The 25136-nt window shown below is 40.8% G+C and overlaps 1 protein-coding gene across 2 annotated transcripts in view; it reads right to left on the minus strand.

Annotated features, from left to right (window-relative positions):
• Positions 1 to 25136, minus strand: part of NFX1 (nuclear transcription factor, X-box binding 1) — a 73932-nt gene that overhangs the window by 43876 nt on the left and 4920 nt on the right. For both annotated transcript variants that reach the window (XM_058695119.1, XM_058695120.1), the window contains exons 2-7: positions 24124 to 25125; positions 12706 to 12864; positions 10785 to 10862; positions 5905 to 6010; positions 2509 to 2580; positions 677 to 816 (exon numbers count right to left, since the gene is read on the minus strand). In XM_058695119.1, coding sequence (XP_058551102.1) covers positions 677 to 816; positions 2509 to 2580; positions 5905 to 6010; positions 10785 to 10862; positions 12706 to 12864; positions 24124 to 25125 — 1557 coding nt within the window. The remainder of the gene's footprint in view (positions 1 to 676; positions 817 to 2508; positions 2581 to 5904; positions 6011 to 10784; positions 10863 to 12705; positions 12865 to 24123; positions 25126 to 25136) is intronic.

Genomic DNA, 25136 nt, shown 5'->3' on the forward strand with positions numbered 1-25136 from the left:
TTTACTTAACCCCAAAGTCATGAAAATATTCTCTTATAGTTTATTCTGGAAGATAACTTTATGTTTCTGGGTTTTACATTTAAGTCTGTGATCCATGTAGAATTAATTTTGTGAAAAGAGTAAATTAGGGGTTGAGGTTTGTTTTTTCTTATGTATACATCCAGTTGTTCTAGCAACATCTGTAAAAAGACTTCTTTTCCCATTGAATTAACTTAACATTGTGGTTGAAAATCAACTAACTGTATATATGTGGGTCTGTTTCTGGACTTTAGTCTCTTCCATGCATCTAGTAGTCTACCTTTAACAGCAACAACTCAATGTCATGATTACTGGAACTTTAAATGTCTTGAAATCAGATAGTTTAATCCTTTCAAGTTCATTCTTTTCAAGATTTTTTTGGCCTTTCTAGATCCTTTACAGTTACTTTTTATTTATTTTTTTAATTTCCCAAGTAGTTATTTTTAAACAGCATTTTAAAATCTACTGTTCAAATTCTACAGGACAATGACTTATAGTGGTATTGTGTAACTAAACTAATGAAAACCATCTAAGCATTAATTTATCTCCAATTCTTCCTACCCAAGGTACAACGCTAGAGGCCTTGTCATCAACACAACTATAAATAAGGTTCTAGAAAAGTACACAAGTATTGCTAGTTGGTGTGCCCACCACTTACCCTGGTTCAATATGATCCGACAAGGCTGGCACTGACCCCCATGACATAGCTCAGCACAATGGTGCTGACCACAATTCAAAAGATTCTCACATGGATTGGAACAGTGGACTGAAACAGCCTGACCACAGCGAACTGTGTGCCTGGAAAGAAAACAGATGTAAAGGCAGAATTAGTCAACACTGGACAAGTTCCTGTTGGATAGCTAAACAACGAAGCACAAACTTCCTCCCCAAAACTATGAAACCTTTCTCTTGGCCCCATTTTCCCACTCTTCTGTTTCCCTCCTCCAGTCTTTATTTCCTCAATCACCCTCCTCTTCTCCACTCTTTCTTTTCTCCTGCTTTGTTTTCCTTATTTCCCACCCTGCCTTTCTCTCTCCCCTATATTCTGACCAGTGAAGTGAAGTTCCTCTCTGTGGATTTCTTCTGAGTTCCCACGAGGTAGGGGAACTCCCCCTCCCAGGCAGGAGGGGAAGAGCCTGGAGCTCCTACAATGTCTTACAGATGGAGGTAGGAAAGTTGCAGGGTGGGTGGGGTAGTTATAATGTACATACTCAGATTGGAAGTACAATGGTATTCTCCTGGGACCCAGTACTCTGGCATTTTATGCAGTTATAATACTTAAGGACATACTGTATGTGACTTTGATTTCAGATGGGAAAATCATTCTGGCTTTGTTCTAATGAGCACCTTAATTTTGCTGACTTATTGGCTAGGGAAGGATATGAGATCAGTGCTTTTAGACAACTGTCTTCAGGTCTCTTGCAGGGTAATGGTTTAGAGCTTGGAGTCTACTCTCCTGCAAGGAGTTTAAGTTATTTATTTTGAGAGAGAGAAAGAGAGTGAGTGAGAGAGGGGCAGAAAGAGGGAGAGAGAGAATCCCAAGCAGGCTCTGTGCTGACAGCACAGAGCTCGACACAGGGCTCAATCCCATGAACCATGAGATCATGACCTGAGCCAAACCAAGAATCGGACACTTAACCAACTGAGCCACCCTGGCGCCCCAACAAAAAGAGTTGTATTCTGTCCCCTACTTTGTTTTAAAAACTCACTGTTATATACACACATAATCAGTTTCAGGGCTCAGCATCATGTCTAATAAAACTCCTGGAAGTGAACACTATTATTTCTATTTTATAAGTAAAATGAGGCTTAAGCAACTTGCCCATGTCAATAACCAATTAGTGGCAGAGCCTAGATCTGACCTGGTCTTTCTGACCCAGAGCTCTTGCATGTGACTCTCAGGCCGCATTACTATCCTTTTAAGTTCAGTAAATGCTAAACAAATGAGATTCACTGAAAATTGACTCAATCCCATTTTGTCTTGTGGTTCAGAAATTATTTCAGGGTCTTACTGGGCCTCAGAGACCTTCCATAACTACCACTGATCCTTGCCCTGATGATGGAGAACTTGTTACTATAATGAAAAGAGGGTGGGCTCTGGGGTCACTTATTCTTTCATTCAACAATATTCACTGAAAACCTCCTAGATGTCAGATATTATGCTAGGTACAGGTAAATGGCCCCTGTGTCCTGAACCTTAACAAGCCTGGGTTCAATCCTGGTTCTTTCACCCACTAGAGAGGTTAAGAAAAAAGTCCTTGTCACCTCGGCATTTCACCTGAAATGGGCAATCTCACCATGCATATAACTTCTTAATCACTTATAAGACTGCAAAACAGGATTGGGCCAGAAGAACAAATACTTTTTACAAAAAAGTACTATTTATGCTTACCACTTATTTATATGTACCTACTAATTCTTAATTTAGAAATTCACAGATAAATCATCAATGTAGAAACTGAAGTCTTTAGAGTACAGTTCTAACTTTACCTTGTCCGTCCACATTCACATGTTTTAGTCATAAAGGCAGGGCAGGGTGGGCAAGGTCCTGGATGGCAGAGACTAAAAGAGAAGGGCTTAGATGAATAAATCATACTCATGTATCCAAACCTGAACAAAGCTGCCCCTACTGGGTCTTATTGTGAATGTGGCAACAAATAAACCTACTACAAAATGTTTTAGCCTTTGTCTAAAGTTGATTAAACTATTTAAACAAAGATACCAACAATGTTTTCATATAGAAGGAACTGATGGCATTATCATCTTAGAATATTTAACCAGAAAAATAGAGCCCAAGTCAAAATACTGGTTTTATTTGGGTCTGACAAAGATGACATGTCCATAGATGGTCTTAGCCCACTTAGTGAGATGTGTAGGGATAAAAATAGCTTGCCACTCAGATGAATGGCAGAATGGGCGATGGAATCTCTTAGAAGATCAGAACCTGAGTGAAGCAATAAAGCATAAATCCAGTAGGTCCATGAGAAGTACAGACATTTATATCAGCTAGTATATAATCAGGTGATGGGCTAACAATGGGATCGGTGAAAAGGCGGCTGACATGAGGGAAGGCATGCTAGTAAGTAATGCAAAGAGAGAACAAAGGAAAAAGGGATTCATGGAAAGAACTGGAATTAGAGATATGCGATAGGTCAGAATTAGACTTCTGAACAGAATGCTTCTTCTAGGAGTGATGATATAAAGAAACCAAAAAAATTAGAAAATGGAATTTATATATTCAAATAGATACTATTCTCTTCAAAAGAGATACCCTGGTAACTTACACACTAATTTAGAAATACAACCATTTAAAAAATATTTTGGGAACTTCTTTGGAAACGTTTGTGGGGGGCATTCTATGTGATGGCAAATCACAATCCTTTGGGAATTATAGGCCAATTACAACCAAGTTTAATAAATCAAGTCGGTAAAAGAATTTGGTATAAAAAACCAGGTGTGCCTATACAGTGGTCTGGCTGGATTTTTTAATATGACTCCTACACCAGCTCTGATAATTCTTAAATAAGTTTTAAACACTAAAAACAATCCAGGAACAAGTGCCTAATTTTCTAGGGTGACCCATTTCAACAGACAGAATCCACATGAGACTTAAGTTTAAACATTTCTTTAAAGATGACTATTATCATTCAACAGTTATACTTCACATGATATGCTGCAACCCTGTCAGGTGAAATGATTTTCATGGCTGCACATTTAAATAACTTTAAACTGACAAGATACATTGCTGGTCAGGTGTGGATGACTCCAGGTTATTTCAAATATCCCTCAGACCTAGACTCAATCCCAGGTAGGTGTGTGTGTGTGTGTGTGTGTGTGTGTGTGTGTGTGTGTGTTAAAGTTCATTCATTTTTGAGAGAGACAGCAGGGGAGGGATAGAGAGAGAGAGACGGAGACAGAGAATCCCCCAAGCAGGATCCACACAGCCAGTGCAGAGCCTGACTTGGGGCTCGATCCCACAAACCACGAGATCATGACCTAAGCCAAAATCAAGAGTCAAACACCTAACCAAATGAGCCACCCAGGCGCCCCTCAATCCCAGGTTTTTATAACCTTTAGAGCAGTGGTTCACAACACTGGCTCTTTATTAGAATCATAGGGAAAGACCCACCCCCCAAAAGACTGATTCAATTGCTACAAGGTAGAGACAGGGCACTGGTGTTTTAAAATGCTCCTTAATGACTCTAATGTGTAAAGAGGGTTGAGAATAACTCCTCCAGAGAATTTTACAATCTATGAAACAACCCAAAATAGAGACACAAAGGGGCCAACTGTGGCTTCTGAGTCCTGATACATATAAATGAGAGAAACTCAATGTTTTCTTTTGAAAGGAAGGTGCTGTCAGGGAATAGGATTTGGCAACCTCTAGGGGCCTGACAGGAGAAACAGGACAGCTGTCAAGAGAAGGATTTCCAAAGCCACAAAAGAGCAAGTTTTAGGGACTCCTTTCCCTTCAGCCATGGTATTGACCACCTGATCTGCATCACTTTTGATGTTTTCTGGTAGTCATGACAGGGCCATTTCTGCTAAAGGCTTCAGAATGATAGTTCATGCAGAGGGTTAACTTATTATTATTGAATTTACTTAAAATGCCAACTGAGGGATGGAATAGTTTAAATAGATGAGTCCCTGGGTTCTGAGGAAGGACCTATGGAAGCAGTAAAAGGAGAGGGGCCTACTACCTGGCAGGTAGCAGGCCAAGCTGCATAGCCCCATCTGGACAGCTCTCCCACCACAGACAATTCTCCAGCATCACCCCCACATCTTAACCACAATGCCTCTGGCCCAACATTTACCCCTGCTCCAAGTAGCAGAAGTACCAAGATAATAGTTTGATGTCTGTTTTACTCTTAGATTTGGGTAATAAAAGCAAGTTACCATTACTTGACCATTTACCATGTGCCAGACTCTGTACCAAGCCTCTTAGATGCATTGAATTAATATTCATAAACATCTATAAGTGTTGTTGCTCATATCATTACTATTTACAGATGCAGAAAATGAAGCTTAAAGAAGTAACTTATCCAAGGTCATACAACTGTTGAGTGACTTGAACCCAGGAATTAAAAATTTGTCTTAAGTTAAAGCTGTAGAATTTTGTCATTTGTAACTGATCAACTCTTAGTATTAGGTATTCCTCTTATTATTTAGTTATTAAAAATATTTTTTTAAATATTTATTTATTTTGAAAGAGAGAAAGAGAGCACACATGAGGGTGGGAGGGGCAGAGAGAGAGGGAGAAGGAGAGAATCCCAAGCAGGCTCTGGGCTGTCAGCAGAGGCTGACATGGGGCTCTATCTCACAAACTGTGAGACCATGACCCGAGCTGAAATCAAGAGTTGGATGCTTAACCAACTGAGCCACCCAGGCACTCCTATTCCTCTTATTACTAAGAAGCTGACTGGATATATTGTCAAGTTGGCTACTTATTATACAGAAGGGATTCACATCCTAAAAACACTGTGCAACAGGACTCTACAGACAGAAGTTTGTCCTATATACTCTTCTGGACCTGGATATCATGGGGGAATATTTCTTCTTAGAAGCCAGCAGTATAATGTAGTGGTAGGAGCACTGGCTTTGGAAATCCCAGCTCCACCATATCTTAGCACTATGACCTTGGACAAGATGCTTGGCCTTGCTGAGCCTCATCAGTAAAATGGAGATGATAAATATCTATACATCACTGGACTGTTATAAGGATTTGATGAGTTAACTCTTGCAGAGTGCCTGGCACAGTGTAAGTGCTTAGCAAATGGTACCATATTGCCCTTCATCCCACCCTGTTACATGGTAACCACCAGATACATAGAGTCAGAGCCACAAGCAAAGTGTATCTACCCCCAGAGGTCTCGTGTTCCAACTTACAGGTTACAGGAATGTGGACAGTCCTGGCCGGGCTGTTTCTTTCTACAAACCTCACCACAACTATGTGGAATTTCATTTCTGCTCCATTCCGGATTCTTTACCTTGCCTAAAACATATCAGATCAGAGAGTCAATGGTATAAACTTCAACTGCATCCTAGAGTTTAATGAAACAGTACAATATAGCTAGACAGCATGAAACTTCAGTATGGTTTCCATTAGTCTGACAAACACATGATCCCACATCCTAAAATTTAAAAAATGACTATCATGCTAATCATCAAAACCTTCACTAAGTATGATAAATCCTAAAAGATTTAGGAAAAGAGAAATAAAAAAGAGAAATAAAAGAGAAATAAAAAGTCACTTTTACTTATGAAAATGCCACTTTGACTAATGGACACATTTAATCTAAAATTAAAAAAACACTACAAGATCTATTTTTTGTAAATGGGCCCTTGAATGTATATGGGAATATCTGTTGTAAGGATCAGAAAGAAGAAATAAGGGATGAGAACAATGGGGTGGCAGATGGGGAAGGAGCAGGAAGAGATAGAAAGGACATAAATTCCCTGTACAGCAGGAAATTGCCAACTCTAAAGCTATGAGGTAGGCACAAAAGGGCAATAATTTATAATTAGTGTCACTTTGCAAATCTTTAGTAAATATCTTTCATGAACTTAGCACAGACGCAGGAAGGGTAAAACTGAGGCACAGGACTCCTTCATGCCCTTGAGGAACTTATCCTTACTTGGGCAATTTACACCCTAAATTGATGGCCTGTTCCCAGTCTTTGGCCTCTGCTTTTCTATCTTGTTTCTTTCAGAAATATTCATGTTGAGAGGTTCAATACACCTAAAGGCCCATGATTCCCAATACTACACTTTCTTCTTTTCTTTCCCCCAAATCTGTATTTTCTGCATTGTCCTAAATCCTCAGTTCCAGCCATCCCTGTCCAACCATCTGCCAAACATCTCTGCTTGGGGTGTCACAGTCACCCCAAACTGTCTACATTTACAACCAAAGTTAGCATCTTCCCTCTTAAACCCCTTTCTGTGTTCCCTATTTCTATCAGTGATATCATCACCATTGGAGTCAAACTCAAAAACTAGAGTCATCCCTGACTCCTCTTTTTCTTTCCATATTCTTTTTTTTTAATGTTTATTTTTGAGAGAGAGAGAGCTGCAGAGTACAAGTGGGGGAGAAGCAGAGAGAGAGGGAGACACAGAATCCGAAGCAGGCTCCAGGCCCTGAGCTGTCAGCACAGAGCCCGACACGGGGCTCAAACTTGTCAGTCAATGAGATCATGACCTGAGTCGAAGTCGGACACTTAACCGACTGAGCCACCCAGGAGCCCCCCTTTCCACATTCTACTTAATCTTCTCAATTTCCGTACATAGTGTGCCTCACCTCATCCCCCCTGCTACTTCTACTCTTGCCTCTCTGTTAGCCAGAACCTCACCTTCAGACTATTAGAAAAGCTTCCCTGCCTCTGTACTTTTTTGCTCCAATACAGTGGCCTGGTTTCCCCTACCATCTTTCAATGGCTCAACCTCTTTTCCCTGACTCTAAATGATGTCTTATTTTTCTTCTTCCTGCCAGGGTTCTGCATTAGACATTTTTTACCCCTTACCCTTTCATCCACTAGGGTCTCTACTACTCTCAAATGCAACTATCATCCCCGAGTCCTGATCTCTCTTTAAATGTATATTTTTTTAATTTTTAAAAAATGTTCATTTATTTTTGAGTGAGAAAGACAGAGTGCAAGCAGGGCAGGGGCAGAGGCAGAGAGAGACAGAATCCAAAGCAGGCTCCAGGCTCTGAGCTATCAACACAGAACCCGATGCGGGCCTCGAACTCACACACCATGAGATCATGACCTGAGCCGAAGTCAGCCACTTAACTGACAGCCACCCAGGTGCCCCTTAAATATTCTTAACTCCTTGTTGGACACCTCTCACTGGATGTGTTGTTCACTCCTCCAACTCAACATTTCTAAACTGAACTCACTGTCCCATCAGTCCTGGTTCTCTTGACCTCCCCTTTTCTGTCCTTGGTATCATCATTTCCAAAATGATACTTCAGAGCCACATTTGGGTTCTTCCCTTTCCCATTCCCATTTCCTTTCCTATTGCTGTTAATTCCTGTTTACTTTGAAATCCTCCTTTCTGCCCCACTCTAACACCCACTGTAGACTTATTATTCTTCATCTGGGTTCTTACAAGTCCCCAAAATGTTTAGGCTCCCAAATTCTCTATTCACTCCCACTAGACTAATCTTCATAAAGAATCACATTGATGCCCTTGGTGGCTTCCCACAGCCTGAAAAATGAAATCCTTACATGTAAGCCTGACATCAAGAAGTCAGCCCTGACCTTTCTAGTCATTTCCCACATCTCTGCCTTCACAGATCCTGCTCCATAACCAATGACTCTCCCTTCTGAAAAAAAGTCTTATTTTTAAACTTCTGCTTAAGCTATTCTCTTCAACAAATCTTTTCTCCTACGAAAATTTTACATATTTTCAAGCCCAGTTGAATTCTATCTCCTTTTTAAGGATTCCCTTAATCATATAGCCCAACATCATAATTCACGCCAAAGATCTCCCACAGCACCTTGGACTTATAGAACATAAAGTTAATTGTGTCTTAGCTCTTAGACTGTAAGCTCTGGGAAGTTAATAAACAGTTTTAGTCCCCTCTGTTTCTTCATAGTGCTTGCTGCATTAATAAGTGCTCAATAAAGTATGTTAATGGTCTCCTGAAAGAACTAAGTGAGGCAAAGTCATTAGGTAAAATAAGGCCATTATTTGTATTCCCACACCATTTTACCTTGCTCAGATCATCCTGACCTCCACCCCACATTCTTCTACCTTCTTAGGGTCTCATATCTACTTTGTCGGTGAGGGTAAAGATTTTTCATTCCACTGTGGTGCGTTATGTTTAAAATTCCTTTAGGAGTGCCTGGGTAGTTCAGTAGGTTGTTAAGCCTCTGATTTTTGGCTCAGGTCATGATCTCACAGTTCATGAATTCGAGCCCCACATTGGGCTCTGTGCCGACTGCTCAGAGCCTGGAGCCTGCTTCGGATTCTCTGTCTCCCTCTTTCTCTGCCCCTCCCCAACTCGTGCTTTGTCTCTGTTTATCTAGGATAAACTTAAAAAAAATTTTTTTTAATCCTTTAAAATAAGGTAATTAAGCCTTGGTATTGGTCCTATTTGCACAGTTTTACATGGATGTCTTGCTTCCAGTTTCATGTTGCCTTTCTTTTTTTTTTTTTAAATTTTATTTTAAGTAGGCTCCATGCCCAACATGGGGCTTGAACTCATGACCCTGAGATCAAGAGTTGCATGCTTGGGGCGCCTGGGTGGCTCAGTCGGTTGAGTGTCCGACTTCGGCTCAGGTCACGATCTCGCGGTTCGTGAGTTCGAGCCCCGCGTCGGGCTCTGTGCTGACAGCTCAGAGCCTGGAGCCTGCTTCCGATTCTGTGTCTCCCTCTCTCTCTGCCCCTCCCCCATTCATGCTCTGTCTCTCTCTGTCCCAAAAATAAATAAACGTTAAAAAAAAAAAAAAAAAAAAAAAAAAAAGAGTTGCATGCTCTACTGACTGAGCCAGCCAGGCATTTCTCACATTGCCTTTCCAATAGTACATTCCAAAATATTCATTCCTTCAACAAATATTATTTTATTACCTCTTAAGGTTCAAATTTTGGCAATAAAACATACCAGACCAGCAGATTCCAAATAAAAGAGTGGCCAAAGTGAAGAAGGCATAAGAAAGTGAGGCCTCCTTTGGAAGAGAATGTGGTCAGAACTTGAATGGATAAGGAGTCAGTGACAAGGATTTAAAGAAAATATGAGGAAGAACATTCTATATAGGTGAGTTCACCAAGAGATTTAGTCTAGAAGTTGAAGAGCTGATAGTCAATGGCCAACTCTTTGTGAAAGCTGCTATTTAAATAATGGGAAAAAAGAAATACCAACAAATTAAAGTATACAGAAATAAACAGGAAGTACTAGTTACTTCAAAAAAAGGAATGGCCAAAATAAGGGTTGTTGTGCTACCAAAAAGGTTAAGAACTTCTAAATCAGCCCTGGATTTGGTCAGGAAGGGGTTACTGATGACTTCTGAATAGTTTCAGCAAGGTGACGAGGAAAGAAGCAAAAATGCAATGGTTCAAGAAGGGAGACAGATGGTTAAGAAGCAAAATTTGCAAAATCAATAAGCAGATGAAGGTCAGCCATTAAAAGACAGGGAGGGAAGAAAAAAAAAAACCAAAAAAAAGACATGCAGAAAATAGACTAGCAATAGGAATGGCTTCTGGATTGCAGGAAGTTTTTACTAACACATAGGGGAATTGAGTTATTCAAAAACAGGAAGAAGTATTCCACAAAGAGGGAGAATAGAGTTTGTAATGCTGGTTTATAGAAAATCTTGCTTTACTATAAAGACCCCAATGACTGATTTCTTGGATTAAAATAAAATACATTTCAACACTACTCTTTTCTCATAGGGCTCAAATCTAGAATATCAAAGCTGTAACAGTTAAGGGAGTCCATGTCTATACCTGCCTCTACCATCTGGTCAGCTCTGGTCTAAAGCTAAGATCAAGGAGACTAGCACTACAGCTCAGAAGTAGTATGCGCCTGGTGGGCACTATGAGAAGGCCCATGTCCAGAACGGCCTGCCAAGAGTACAAAGGCCTGGGTGGGACTCCAGCTGTGTGATAGACTACATGCAGATGATGTGTGTAGACTCCTGTAACTTTGAAGTCTTATGAGTATTAGTAACTTCTAAAACATATCTGGTACCTCACTTCTTCTGGGCTGGAAAATGAGTTACAATGCATGAAATGGAAGAGACTCAAGTGAAAGCAAAAAAACTCACCACAGAAACAGGTATAAGTATTAGGAACATGTGCAGAAACATTCTGACAGGCAGGGCACCTCCAACCACTCTGGCCATCTGTTAAGAAAAATAAGAGGAAACCAAAATAACTTCCTTACAAAAGCACATGTAGTTTTTAAAAATTTAAATCTAAAGGAAGTCATGATATTGAAGCAACAGTAGTTGTTTCATGTTATCAAATCAGGCATTTAAGAAACAAAATCAGGGTGTCTGGGTGGCTCAGTCAGTTGAGAGTCCGACTTCAGCTCAGGTCATGTGATCTCATAGCTTGTGAATTTGAGCCCCGCATTGGGCTTGCTACTCTCAGCATGGAGCCAGCTTCGGATCCTCTGTCTCCGCCCCCCATCCCGCACCCCCCCCCCCACCCCCGCTCATGCTCTCTCTCAAAAATGAATAAATATTAAAAAGAAACAAAATGAAAATACTGAATGCTTTGCTTAAATACTGCATTTGGGCTTATATTTATAAGGACTTTAGATATGGTAATCAAATGGGTATCCATTTTTTTAAATGTCAATTGAGATATAATTGACATATAGCCCTGTTTAAGATATACAACATGTTGATTTGATACATTTATATACTACAATATGATTACCATCATAGCATTACCTAATACCTGTATCATTTCACATAATTATCATTTCATTATGTGGTAAAAATGTAGCACTATTTTTTTTTAACTTTAAAAAATTTTTATTTATCTATTTATTTATTTATAAAGGAGAGAGAGACAGAGCGTGAACAGGGGAGGGGCAGAGAGAATGGGAGACACAAAATCCAAAGCAGGCTCCAGGCTCCGAGCCGTCAGCATAGAGCCTGACGTGGGCTTGAACTCACGAACCGTGAGATCATGACCTAAGCTGAAGTCAGACACTTAACTGACTGAGCCACCCAGACACCCCACCCTTTTTTAAGCAATACTTTTAGTATTAAGGTAAACATTATCTAAATCTTGGCTTGAGAAAAAAGATAAAATATTTGAGTACATGCAAGAAAACCCAGATATCTTTTTTTTTTTATTAGATTTTATTTTTAAGTAATCTCTATATACCACATGGGGCTTGAACCCACAACCCCTGCAATCAAGAGCTGTATGGTCTACTGACTGAGCCAGCCAGGTACCTCGAGATGTCTTAAATTATAGAAGAGTCACAAATCAGAAAACATGTTATTAACAACATTTACACTATCCACAAATAGCAGTATACTTTGGGAAAAACCCACAAAATACTATGGAGAAGATCTGTTAAAGATAATGCAACTTTAACACCCTAGGGGTAAACTAAACCACTGCTTCCAAAACAAAACAAAACAAAACAAAACAAAACAAAACAAAACAAAACAAAACCCAACAACTGCTTTCTATAAATTTTCTAAAGCAAACTATACAGGAAATGTTTTCTATAGTTGCTACTTGGATAAGTTTTCAGTTAATGTGACTGATTTTGTTCTATTCCAAATATATTTTAATATTGTTATGTTAGCTGGTTTTAAAAATGTCTTTCCTTTTTTAAAATTTTATTTTTATTTTTTAAGTAAGCTCTCCACCCAACACTGGGCTTGAATTCATGACCCCAGGATCAAGAGTTGCATGCTCTACCAACTGAGCCAGCCAAGCACTCCTTAGCCATTTAAGATCTATAGCTTAATACTGGTCATCTGAAACATGTTCAAGGCAACATAGTAGATAAAATATTCAAGAGGAATTAAATAGCTAGGTTAAAGGGGCGCCTGGCTGGCTCAGTCAGTGGAGCATGTGACTCTTGATCGTGAGGCTGTAAGTTCGAGCCCCATATTGGATGTACTTAAAAATAAAACCTTAAAAAAAAAAAAGGCTAAGTTTTAAACCTGAATATATCAAATAAGTGAGAATATTCAGAAGAGAGAAATGACTGACCTGCTTGAGAGGCTGGAGACCTTGCCCATTTCTTTATGCAGTTCAAATGAAACACATGATAACAGCTCTGACAACTCCACACTGGCGCTGTGACGCGAACCAATTCACAGCACACCATACACTCATATTTTTCTGTAGTTAGCTGTTCAATTAGAGAACCTGTTTAAAAAACCAAACAAATTAATTCAAACATAGAAAAACATTCCTTACTTTAGTCAACCAAGGATGAGAAAGGGATTTGAGAGAAGAATCCAAACAGAGAGGTTTTAAGTATCTTGTCTGATTCTGAGTAAGGTGGTTGTTCAGTGTTTGGGGCCAAGAAAGAATAGGAATATACTGAGGGAGAAGACTTAGGAAGTAGACATTCAGGTGGGGATTCCCAAAACTGAGGAAACGTTCCCAAGAAACTGCTCAGGAACCGATGGAGTATCCAAATGCCCCTCATGACACAGTTTAAGAAGCCAATGCATTGCAGCACCTTACCTTGCCTCCTCTGAATCTGATCCAGATCCATGGATTCAGGCTAGGAAGGGGCTCATGAAGGTGCAGTGGTCAGCTGAAAGATACCTAAGCCTGCACAGGTTCTAAGAACCCAGGGTGGTAACATCTCTTCTAGCAGTTGCCATGAAAGTCTTCAGTTGATCTACTCAACAAAGGTATTATTGGTGTTTACCACAACCCTATGGTAGGGTTACTAGACTAAAGGAGACACAGAACTTGGCTTCAGAAGCCCAACATCTGTTGAGAGAGAGCAGTATCATGGAATCCTCCTACATGTTTTCCTTAATACCATCACCCACTTCAGACTTTTCCTTAAACACGATCTCAGCAAAGCCTTTCTAGATCCCAAGTATAGTCAGGTGCTCTTGGAGAGGTGTGTGTGTGTGTGTGTGTGTGTGTGTGTGTGTGTGTGAAAGAGAGAGAGAGAGAGAGTGAGAGAGAGAGAGAGAGAGAGAGAAAGAGAGAGAGAATTTCTTTTTCAGTGCATATTTTTAGCATTTACTTCATAACACTATTTTATTTGTTATCGGGTCCAAATAGGTTATAAGAATAAAATAACTAACCTTGAATGCACCATGGCAAGTGCTGTGCTAAAGCACTTTATGCATAAAGTGCACAAGGAGGGGAGGGACAGAGGGAGAGAGAGAGAATCCCAAGCAGGTTCCATGCTCAGCGCAGAGCCCAACGTGGGGCTTAGTCCCACAACCCTGGGATCATGACCTGAGCTGAAACCAAGAGTCTGACACTCAACTGACTGAGCCACCAGGCACTCCACAAATTTGCATTTTAATCACTCCATAATTTTAGCCCTCCTCAGATTACTTTGTCTGATTTAACGTCAAAAGAAATATAGAACTGGGGCGCCTGGGTGGCTCAGTCGGTTAAGCGGCCGACTTCGGCTCAGGTCATGATCTCATGGTCCGTGGGTTCGAGCCCCGCGTCGGGCTCTGTGCTGAAAGTTCAGAGCCTGGAGCCTGTTTCGGATTCTGTGTCTCCCTCTCTCTGACCCTCCCCCATTCATGCTCTGTCTCTCTCTGTCTCAAAAATAAATAAATGTTAAAAAAAATTAAAAAAAAAAAAAAAGAAAAAAAGAAATATAGAACATGGGGACTTTAAGGTCTGTGAGGCAAGGCCAGGGCCTTGCTCACTGTTGTATTTCCAGTGCCTGGCCTTTAGCAGGTGCTCAGTAAATATTTATTAAATGAATGGATGAAGAAATAAATGAGTATCACCTACTCTGTTCTACAACTTCTCTCCCTTAAAAGTTTCAGTAAAGTTTCTGGGATAGTTCTTTTGCTGTCAGGAAAGTCTGGAATAAAGATTTTATGTAGCTGATAAAGGAGAATCTACTTGCTTTAAATAACATATAAACATTAACATAAAACTTAATTATATTATAAAAACTGAGGAACCAGACTTAGATTCTTTCTTAAAAGCAGGAATACCCTATCTTGCATAGGTAACATCTGTGAATAACAAAGTTAATTATATTTTCTACCAGTCAGCACAGTATGTGTGGAAGATTCTTAAGGGTAAGTTAAGTAAGAGCTCATTAGAAAGTGAGATTACATTTGAGTCATCTATATACAAGAGCCTGACTGGGGCAGAGGAATAGTTTGTAAGAATTACATTGGAGATACATTTTGTAGAAAATGCCTATTGACTATTCCAGAGCAGAACTGAGAGAGAAGTAAAGGACACAGGGGTACCTGGATGGCTCAGTTGGTTAAGCATCCAACTTTTGATTTTGGCTCAGGTCAGTGCAGAAGCTGTTTGGGATTCTCTCCCTCTCTCTGCCCCTCCCCTGCTTGTGCTCTCTCTCTCAAAACAAACAAACAAACAAACAAACAAAAGTAAAGGACACAAAAAAGTAAGTGAAGTTTGGAACATACACAAAAGCCCTATGAGAGACTATTGTTTTGATTTTTACCCTGAAGGTTGTCTTTTTATTTTACTGTTTCTCTTATTCATTAAGTTTATGGCTTGTTAATAAATAATTATTGTTTTATATGTGATGTTTCTAAATCTAGCCACAGTGAAATTGACCACTAGGATGCACACACATATAGTGGTGTGGGAACAACTGCCAACTTTGAGTAACCCACAAAGCTCTACCAAGCCCTTTCTAAAGGCTGTCTCTCTCATATCCCATGTTCAATCTGACAGTAAATCCTTCTGGCTCTACCTTCAAAATAGATCCAGAATCCAACCCCTTATTAGTATGGCCCAAAACACTATCCATTCACCTGGGATTATTAAAATGGCCTCCTAACTAGTCTCCCCTATTTCTGTCCTTGCTCTACTTGTCTATTCTCAACACAGCAGCCAGAGGGAGCCTGTTAAAATGCAAATTAGATGATGCCACTCATGCCCAGAACTTGCCAATGGTTCCTCCATCACATGCTTGTAAAAGCCAAAGTCCTTACAACGGCCTTCATCACTTCTGGGTCCTTATGGCTATTCTTCCTTCCCTCTGAGAACACAATGGCTGCCTTCCTAGCCCCAGACTGGCAGGCATATTTCTGCCTGAGGATCTTTACAGTTTGTTGTTCCCTCTGCCTAGAATACTTTTCCCTAGACATCAACATAGCTCAGTCCCTTAGTGCCTTCAGGTGTTTACTCAAAATGTGATCTTCACAATGAGGCAGTCTCTGGCCATACTTTAAAAATTTGAAACCCACTTCCTCAACATTCCCTATCTATTTTCCATACTATTTATTTTTTCTCCACACCACTTGAACCTTACAGATCATATATTTTACTTATTTCACCTTACTTATGTCCTAACTCTGTACATAGAATGTACACTCCCTCAAGGGCTGAGGTTTTTACCTATAGCGCTGCCTGGGACATAGTGAGCACTCAATAATACTTGTATGAATGGGGGCGCCTGGGTGGCTCAGTTGGTTAAGCAACCGACTTCAGCTCAGGTCATGATCTCACACTCCATGAGATGGAGCCCCGCTTCAGGCTATGCTGACAGCTCAGAGCCTGAAGCCTACTTTAGATTCTGTGTCTTGCCCTCTCTCTATCCCTCCCCTGCTCATGCTCCGTGTCTCTCTGTCTCTCAATAATAAATAAATGAAAAAAAAAAAAACTTGTATGAGTGAATGAAAAGAAAAAAAAATATAGCAAAAGGTTCCAGAAAGATCTAGAAACAGTATAATCCTTTCACTAACAATACTGTGGTTTTATCCAAACATGTTTAACATATGTAAAATATGGTAGTGTCCTAGAACAGCTCTGTGCTGATCAACTATTACATTTCAGGTCCAAGGCTCTTGTCTGCTGGATACCAGCCCTGGTCTGACCACTGGCTCTTTTTCAATCTAAACCCTCTCCCACTAGGGCTTCCCCATAATTTCTCAGCCATAACTGTGTCTACTCTATAATTCTACTTTGAGAGCATATCAGTAAAGATTATTTCCCACTGAAATAATTGGAAGAATAAAGAGACCTGATTGAAGTGTTAACTGACTACAAACTTTTCAGATGCACCAATAAATAACTTAAAAAAAAAAAAAGGTCTAAAACAATACTAATTTGAAAAATCCAAGAATACACTGTGATTACATAAAAATAATAATCATATATATATGGCATTTTAAAAAACAGATGCACAGTGAAAATATATAGGGGTAAAATAGTATCTGGAATTTACTTTAAAATATATCTGCAAAAATAAAAAGGAACAGATAAAACAAATGAGAGGGGCACCTGGGTGGCTCAGTTGGTTGAGAGTCCAACTCTTGATCTCGGCTCAGGTCACGATCCCAGGGTCGTGGGATTGAGCCCCATACCTTGGCTCCACACTGATCATGGAGCTTGCTTAAGATATTCTCTCTCTCTCTCTCTCTCCCCCTCCCTCCACCCCTCTCCCCCACTCACCCCTCTCAAAAGAAAGACAGACAGACAGACAGAAAGAAAGAAAGAAAGAAAGAAAAGGAAAATAGAACAAAAGTTTAAAACTGATTAAACCTAGATCTTCAGACTAAAGGTGAGTTACCTACTAAAGCAACTTTATTAAGTTACCTCATTAAATGTGAGGCAGCTGTTTTTAAAACTCTCATACAATATAAGCATGGTCAACATGTCAAGGTGGCTTTGCTGAGTCTGAAGCGTATGTCAGATACCATGTTTATTTATGTGAGTCTGAAGCTTGTGGCAGAGCTTAGGATCTGGAGGTAAGAGTTTAGAAGCCAGCACAGCACAGAGGCAGTGGTTGAGAGAGCAGTTGTCGTCTCCCAATGAGACATTATCAAGTAAGAACAGAGGGCTGAGACAAAGTCCTAGGAAATGCCAACATTTAAGAAAGAGGTGGAGGAAGAGAAACTTGAAGGACACACGCAGGAACAGCCAAGAACAAGGAGGACCAGAAGTGTGTGGTATCAAAAAAGTAACACTTCAACAAAGACTCCTTCACATCAAACTCAAACGGAAGCCCAGGATAATGAGGACTGAAATACATCTGTCTGCTGGCTGTGGCAAATAGGAAGGCATTAATGACCCTACCAGTAGCTCTCTGAGTCAGTGGTGATGATGGCAGAGGACTGAGAAGTCAATCAAAACAGGGAAAAGGAAACAGGGTTGGTGACTCTTTTTTTTTTTTAATTTTTTAAATGTTTTTATTTATTTCTGAGACAGAGAGAGACAGAGCATGAGCAGGGGAGGGGCAGAGAGGGGGGAGACACAGAATCCAAAGCAGGCTCCAGGCTCTGAGCCGTCAGCACAGAGCCTGACATGGGGCTCCAACTCACGGAGTGTGAGATCATGACCTGAGCTGAAGTCGGACGCTTAAACGACTGAGCCACCCAGGCGGCCCAGAGTGATTGATTAGACTGGAATGGAAGGAAAGGAAACACTACCAGGAGGCCACATGATGGGAGTTTTTCTTTTAGAGCATAGGACAGACTTAAGAAGAGCTTTAGGCTGAGAACTTGCAATAGCAGATGTGAAAGGCTGATGGAAGGAAATAAAGGAGAGTTCAAAATGAAAGAAAAGAATAGGCAGATTTCTCTGAGTTTGCCTAAAGGGAGCAAAAAGTTGAGAAAATTATGCCTGATGACCTCCCCTTTCTCTGAATAGGAGGCAAGGAGGTCCACTGAGACTGAGGTAGATGAATGGCAGGAAGATCTGAACAAGACTGGAAAAGATTTGGGAGTACTCTTAGATGAAAATGGGAAGGACAGCTGACCAAGGTCATATAAGGGGAAAATAGGCAGTATGGAAAGTCAACTGAAGTTGGAGAAATCACTAAACAAAAATATTTACTGAGAACCTACTATGTGCCAGGCATTGTTTAAACACTACGGATATACAGTGAACAAAACAGACAAAACTTTTCTGCTCTCAGGAAGTTATTATCTAGTAGGGGAATATGATAAACAATGGAAAAGAAGTAGCATCATCAAACAGTGGGAAGTGCTTTGGAGAAAAATAAACCAGTAAGGGATGGGGAATGCTAGTAGTGGGGGGAATATTATAGATCTAAACAGGATGATCAGGAAGACTTCCCTGAGAAGGTGAGAGAATCTTCCACAGCACCAAATCTGTACTACTGTATGATTTCCTGGAACAGCATCGTGTTATCCAGATGGAGCAGAAAAGGTAGACTGCAGCATCAGTCCAGGGTGGGGATTCTGCCAAATGCCTTCTCAGGAGGATAATACTTCAAAAGTACAATAAGGCCCAGCCTGAAGAGGGAATAAAGAAGGATAGATGGCTGACAATACAGTTAGTGGGTGTAAGAGACTGAGAGAACCAGAAGGACAGGAGGTTATGGTCAGAAAGTAGTAGCGGGTGTAGAAGTATAATGAAGGCAAAGGTCACTGTGGTTGAGAAGATCAAAGAATATGAGGATGGTATAATCCATATGATCACTATAGTCACCCAGACAAACAGCAGGATTTATAGTAAATCAGTAGTTCTCCAATCAGAGTTACCAGGAGGCTTGTTAAAAAATAAGATTGCTGGGCCCTATTCCTAGAACTTCTGTTTGGTAAGTCTGAGGTGAGGCACAGGAATATGCTTTTCTAACAAGCTCCCTGGCGTTGCTGAGGACTGCTGCTCTGCAACACTTTGAGAACCATTGGGCAAGAGGAAAGATATAGGCTGGAGGCATTAATAAATGAGGGCTGGGGCTGGGAGATTTGGAGGCTAATACATGACAACAATAAAGAGACAGGAAGGTGATGTAGCCAAAAGGTGACATAGCATTAAGTTCAAAGGAGCAGGGATTTTGATACAAAGGTAGAAAAATAATGGTTCACAAATGACACTGAGGGAGGAGCACACTCCTCTCATCTTCCAGAAACTAAGGCATGTGGGATAAGGAAAAACAGCAGGCACTGAAAGGCCATAAGGAAACGTGGTGAACTTACAGAAGGCCACAGATTAATTAGGAGCTGGAGGAGAAACTTACTAAGGATACAGGGGATCTTGCTACCACAGAATGAGGGCTACAGACAGCCTGGAAGAATAGAAGCAGTGCTAGTTTCTCTCAGTACAGAATGCGAGTTAGCAAAGACCACTTGCAAGCAGCCATAGAGACTTTAATCCTTTCTTTCCATTCCAATCAAGTTTTTATATCCACCACTCCACCAAAACTGCTCTTATCAAGACCAATAACTCTCAGTGCCAAATCCACCAGTCAATATGCAGTTGTCATCTTTCTGGACCCATCAGTAGCATTTGGCACAACTGATCACTCCCTCCTTGAATTTCATTTTTAGTTTGGCATTTAAAACATGGTTCACTTCCTAGTTCAATTGCTACTTATTCTCTGTCTCCTTTGCTGGGTCCTTACCTTCCAACCTTTAAACACTGAGTTACAGGAAGGCTCCATCCTCAAACTTTTCTTCTCTAACTACACTCACATCTTAGGTGACCTCCTTTAGTCTGTTAGAGGACTCCATGCTGAAAGTTCCCAAGTTTACATCTCCAGTCCAGATCTCTTCTCGAATTCTTAACTCCCTACTTAACCAAATTATCTATCTTTCCTGAATGAGGAGTGGACAAAACATATCCAAACTTTTCCAACAAGAAAGACCAAGAAAACTTTTCCAACAAGAAGACTAAGACTAAAAGGAGACTAAGGAGACATGATGACTAAATGCAATGTGGTATCCTGGACTGGATCCTGGAACAAAATAAGGATGTTAGTGGAAAAAAATGGTGAAATCCAAATAAAGTCTACAGTTTAGTTTATACTACTGTACCAGTGTTAATTTCCTAGTTTTGACAAAGGACCAGAGTTGGTTATGTAAGATATTAACATTAGACAAAGCTGTGAAAGATATATGGGTATTCTCTGTACTATTTTGCAACTTTTCTATAAATCTAAAATTATCTCAAACTAAAAAGTTTTGAAAACAAACAACACCCTTTCCTCTCCCAGGCTCATACTCCAGTACATGGCAATTCTATTTGTTTTTTGTTTTTGTTTTTTTAAGATTTTATTTTTAAGTAATCTCTATACCAAAGGTGGGGCTAAAGCCTACAACCCAGAGATCAAGAGTGACTTACTCCACTGAATGAGCCAGTCAGGTGCCCTGGCAATTCTATTCTTTTATGTGATTCAGACACAAAAGTGTTGGCTTCATCTTTGACTCCTCTCATTCTCGTGGAGCAAACATCTAGTCTCTCTGCAAATCCTGTCAGTTTTATCTTCCAAATACATCCAAAGTCTAACACTCTTACCTTTACCAACACTACCACCCTAGTCCAAGTCTCCATCATCAACTACGTCAATTGCTCCAACAACTCCTAACTTATCCCCTTGCTTCCTTACAGACAATTCTCCACACAGCTGCTAGGAAGATCATGTCATCCCTTTTCCCAAAACCTTCCAGCTGCTTCTGATCTTCTTAATCAGAACCACATCCAAGGGCCTCACATGATCCAGCCCCTGTGATTTCTCTGACCTCCTCTGCTGCCTGCTTCTCTGTTGTTCACACCCTAATCTAAACTTGCTTCTTCCTCTGCTGGGTACACTTTTCAGAAAGCCACATGGTGTACTTGTCTCATCAAACAGACCAACATATCTAAACTAGCGCCCCCCCTCACTCTGTCCTCTTAAACTGCTTTATATTTCTTTTTTAGCACTTACCCACAACCGACATACTAAATATTGGTTTAAGTGCTCTCTGCCTGCCTTCCCTACCAGAATGTAAATCTCACTAGTAGTGTATTCCCAGTACCTAGAACAGTGCTTGGTACATAGTATTTATTCTATAAATATGAATAAAGTGTTCTCAAGAATATGTGGGGATGTGAGGCCAAGAAAGATTTGTTAGGCAAAACGCTAAGATGGCCTCTAAGATTCCCACATGCATACAGGTGTGCATGCCCTATATAATCTCCTCCCCTTGAGTCTCAGTGGGCCTGATATAATCAGGTGAACACTTTAAAAAGAGTCTAGGGATCAGAGAAAGAAGTCAGAGAGATCTGAAGAATCTCTAGCAGATGTTTTCCTATAGACCTCGAAGAAGATAAGTGCCATGTTGTGTAGAGGGCAATGTGGTAGGGAATTGCAGGTAACCTCTAAGAGCTGAGAGTGACCCTCAGCCAATAGTCAGCGAGAATAGGGGACCTCACCCTACAACCATAAAGAACTAAATCCTACCAAACCAGTGAGCATGAAAAACCCCATGCCTCAGATGAGGTTTCTCCCTGGCCAAATTTTAGACCTGTGAGGCTCTGAGTAGAGAACTAGGCTAACAGATACACAAACTCCCGACCCAAAGAAACTGTGACATAATAAATTTGTGTTATCTCAAGCCACTACATTTTTGTGATAATTTGTTATGAAGCAAAAGGAAACTATTAACCAGCCTTAAGAATTCAAAGACAACTCTAGTATAATGCTACCTTTGTTCATACACAAGTTGAGGTCCCAAGAGGAAGGACTGCCTAGGGGAGCAAAAGAGAACTAGAAGTACTATAAGCCAGGGTAAAAACAGTCCTGGGTAGGTGGTGACTTCATGTGTTGGGCTGGGCTACGTACATTAAACTGGAGGGAGACCAGATGGTAAAGGTCCACAAGGACAGCTACAAGAACGAAACTGTTTAGCCTGTACGAAATATATACACACTCAAGGCAAAATGAGAGGTGTCTTCAAATACTGCAAAAAAGCTGATTTGCAATGAGGAGGTGGGAAACTGGTGAGAGAGACTGGTTGCTGTGTTGCTTCAGAGGACAGAACCTGAACCAGGGGATAGAGTATTTACTGGAAAGAAGTTTTTAGTTCAAAATAAAGAAGAACCGGGGCGCCTGGGTGGCGCAGTCGGTTAAGCGTCCGACTTCAGCCAGGTCACGATCTCGCGGTCCGTGAGTTCGAGCCCCGCGTCAGGCTCTGGGCCGATGGCTCAGAGCCTGGAGCCTGCTTCCGATTCTGTGTCTCCCTCTCTCTCTGCCCCTCCCCCGTTCATGCTCTGTCTCTCTCTGTCCCAAAAATAAATAAAAAACGTTGAAAAAAAAAATTTTAAAAATAAATAAATAAATAAAATAAAGAAGAACCTTCCAACAGAGTGGAATACCTATTATGTTCTAAGAGCTATGTTAAGCAATAGGGATATAAAAAACAGTCTTTGCTTTCAGGAAGCTTACAGATTAGTGGTGGGCATCGACATATAAACAATGATGGCTTCCAGTGCTAACTGCTATAACGGAAACGTGTACGTTTAAGGGGAAGACATCATAGGGCTATTGAAGATTAATGCCATCTGTGGAAGTAAGAAAGGTTTCCTGGACATGTGGCTAAACTAGCTATTAAAAAATGAGTAAGAGGAGTGCTGGGTGGCTTAGTCAGTTGAGCATCCGACTCTTGACTTCAGCTCAGGTCATAATCCCAGGGTCGTGGGATCAAGCACTGTGTCAGGCTTTGCACTGAGCATGAAGCCTGCTTGGGAGTCTCTCTTCCCCTCCTTTTGCACCCCCCTCCCTAATGTGTGCACTCTCTCTCAAAAAAATAAATATTTTTTAAAAGAGCAATTTAAAAAGAGTAAGGATTCATTAGTGAATCAAATGGCAGACATTCTAGAAGAAGAGAGCCATATATACAACAGCAGGGAAAGATGAAACAACATAGAGTACAGAGAATACAATGTGGTGGGGGGGGCTGATGCAGCATAAGGTGGGGTGGCTGGGTAAGGAAGAAGCCAGAATCTGCATGTGGTGAAAACAAGTGAACAGAAATAAACAGGGGAGTGACACAGTTCAACATGTATTTTAGAAAGATCATTCTCTGATGCTGGTGTAAGAGATGGACTGAAAGAGAGAAAATGAAGATGGCAAGAATGGTTAGGACATTTTGCAGATGAGCAGACAAGAGACGATGCAGGCTGGAATAAGGAAAGGCAGTGGAGATGTTACCATCCCTTACCTGTGCTTTTATATTAAAAAAAAAAATCTTGTAACCAAACATCTATAAGACCCACATCTGCATTTTAAAAATCTCTTACTAGAATTCTTTGTTGAGAAAAAAAGTTCCGTATTTGTATTTGCTTATAATATAGAAAAACTAAGTAAGTGGTTATTTACTGGGGAGGGGAGCAAGTGGTGGTAAGACCCAGGCAGGCAGATGATGAACAAAGATAGAAAGAGATGTTTCATTTCATACCTTTTTTTTTTTTAAGTTTATTTTGAGAGTGTGGGGGACGGGGGCAGAGAGAGAGATGGGGGTAGAGAGAGAATCCCAAACAGGCTCTGCACTGTTAGTTTGGAGTCCAACGCAAGGCTCAAACTCACAAACCGAGATCATGACCTGAGCCGAAATCAAGAGTCAGACACTTTGACTGAGCTACCCAGGCATCCCTCACTGTATACCTTTTAATATTTTCTAGCTCCTAAATTGCATGAATTTATTATCTATCAAAACAAAACAAGACAAAACATTTCCACTATCTAGGTAGATTTACCTGTGTGCGTTTCCACATTCTTTAGCATGTGGTTCTGTTTGCCTCGGGGGAAAGATGCTACTTGAGGATCCTGCCTCCTTACAGCGCATTTCTCTGGGTCAATCCTTCTGGAAGACTTGTTGACAACTGCCAAATTCCCATCGTCACAGGCAGATTTTGCTGGCCTTTCATTAAGATTATCCTTTGGAATGGGTGCCATGTTGTTTCTGGGTCCGGCATTTGTATGTCGTTGGCCCTCTTGTTTTAGTGGATTCCTACCTGGTCGTGGCCTAGCCCCCTCCACTTCCCAGGGAGGCCTTTTCTGTGGGTATCTTCTTTGCTCACTGCGTCTGGCCCCATACCCATCCAATACTCCTTTCCTGAAGGATGTGTCCAAAGAGTCAGAGTGGATAACCCCCACAGGTTTGGTATTTTCAGGTCCAGCATCCTCAGATTTTGTAGTCATTCTGTTACCCCACTCACATTTGAGTTTTCCCTTGACTTTTGGTCCTCTACCATAGCTGTATATAAATTGGGCTGCTTTTTTAGGTTTTGCTCCTCTGGGATCTGCACCGACAATTTCCTTCTCACTCTCAGAAGGGCTGTGCTCTCTGGGGTTTGTCCCACTCTCTGGCCTGGCCACATTTTCTAAGCTAGCTGCATCTGAGGACTGGTCAGTGAGATTCTGTACTTTCTTGACCTTGATATGTTGCTTTTCACTCCTCAATTTCTGCCAAGGTTGATTCTGAAGGCCATGGCTCTTGAGTAATTTGTTAGAAGTAGAGGACTGGAAAGAAGTTTGTTGACTCTTAGGTTTGCTTCCCAAAAGATAACTGTGCTGATGAATACCAGAGATGTCATCATAAGAGACTTGCCTGGAAAGGTGACAAGGAGGTGGCGAACTGTAATTTCTTCTACCAATCCTATTAGAATCTAGTCTCCTTTGACTCCCACAATTTAGACCAGAATTTTTTCTCTCCTGAGGAATGAACTCAGCAGCATCCGTATTGAATTTAAAAGTACCTAGGACATAA

Source organism: Neofelis nebulosa, chromosome 12 (genome assembly GCF_028018385.1).
Source record: "Neofelis nebulosa isolate mNeoNeb1 chromosome 12, mNeoNeb1.pri, whole genome shotgun sequence".
NCBI classification, from domain to species: domain Eukaryota; kingdom Metazoa; phylum Chordata; class Mammalia; order Carnivora; family Felidae; genus Neofelis; species Neofelis nebulosa.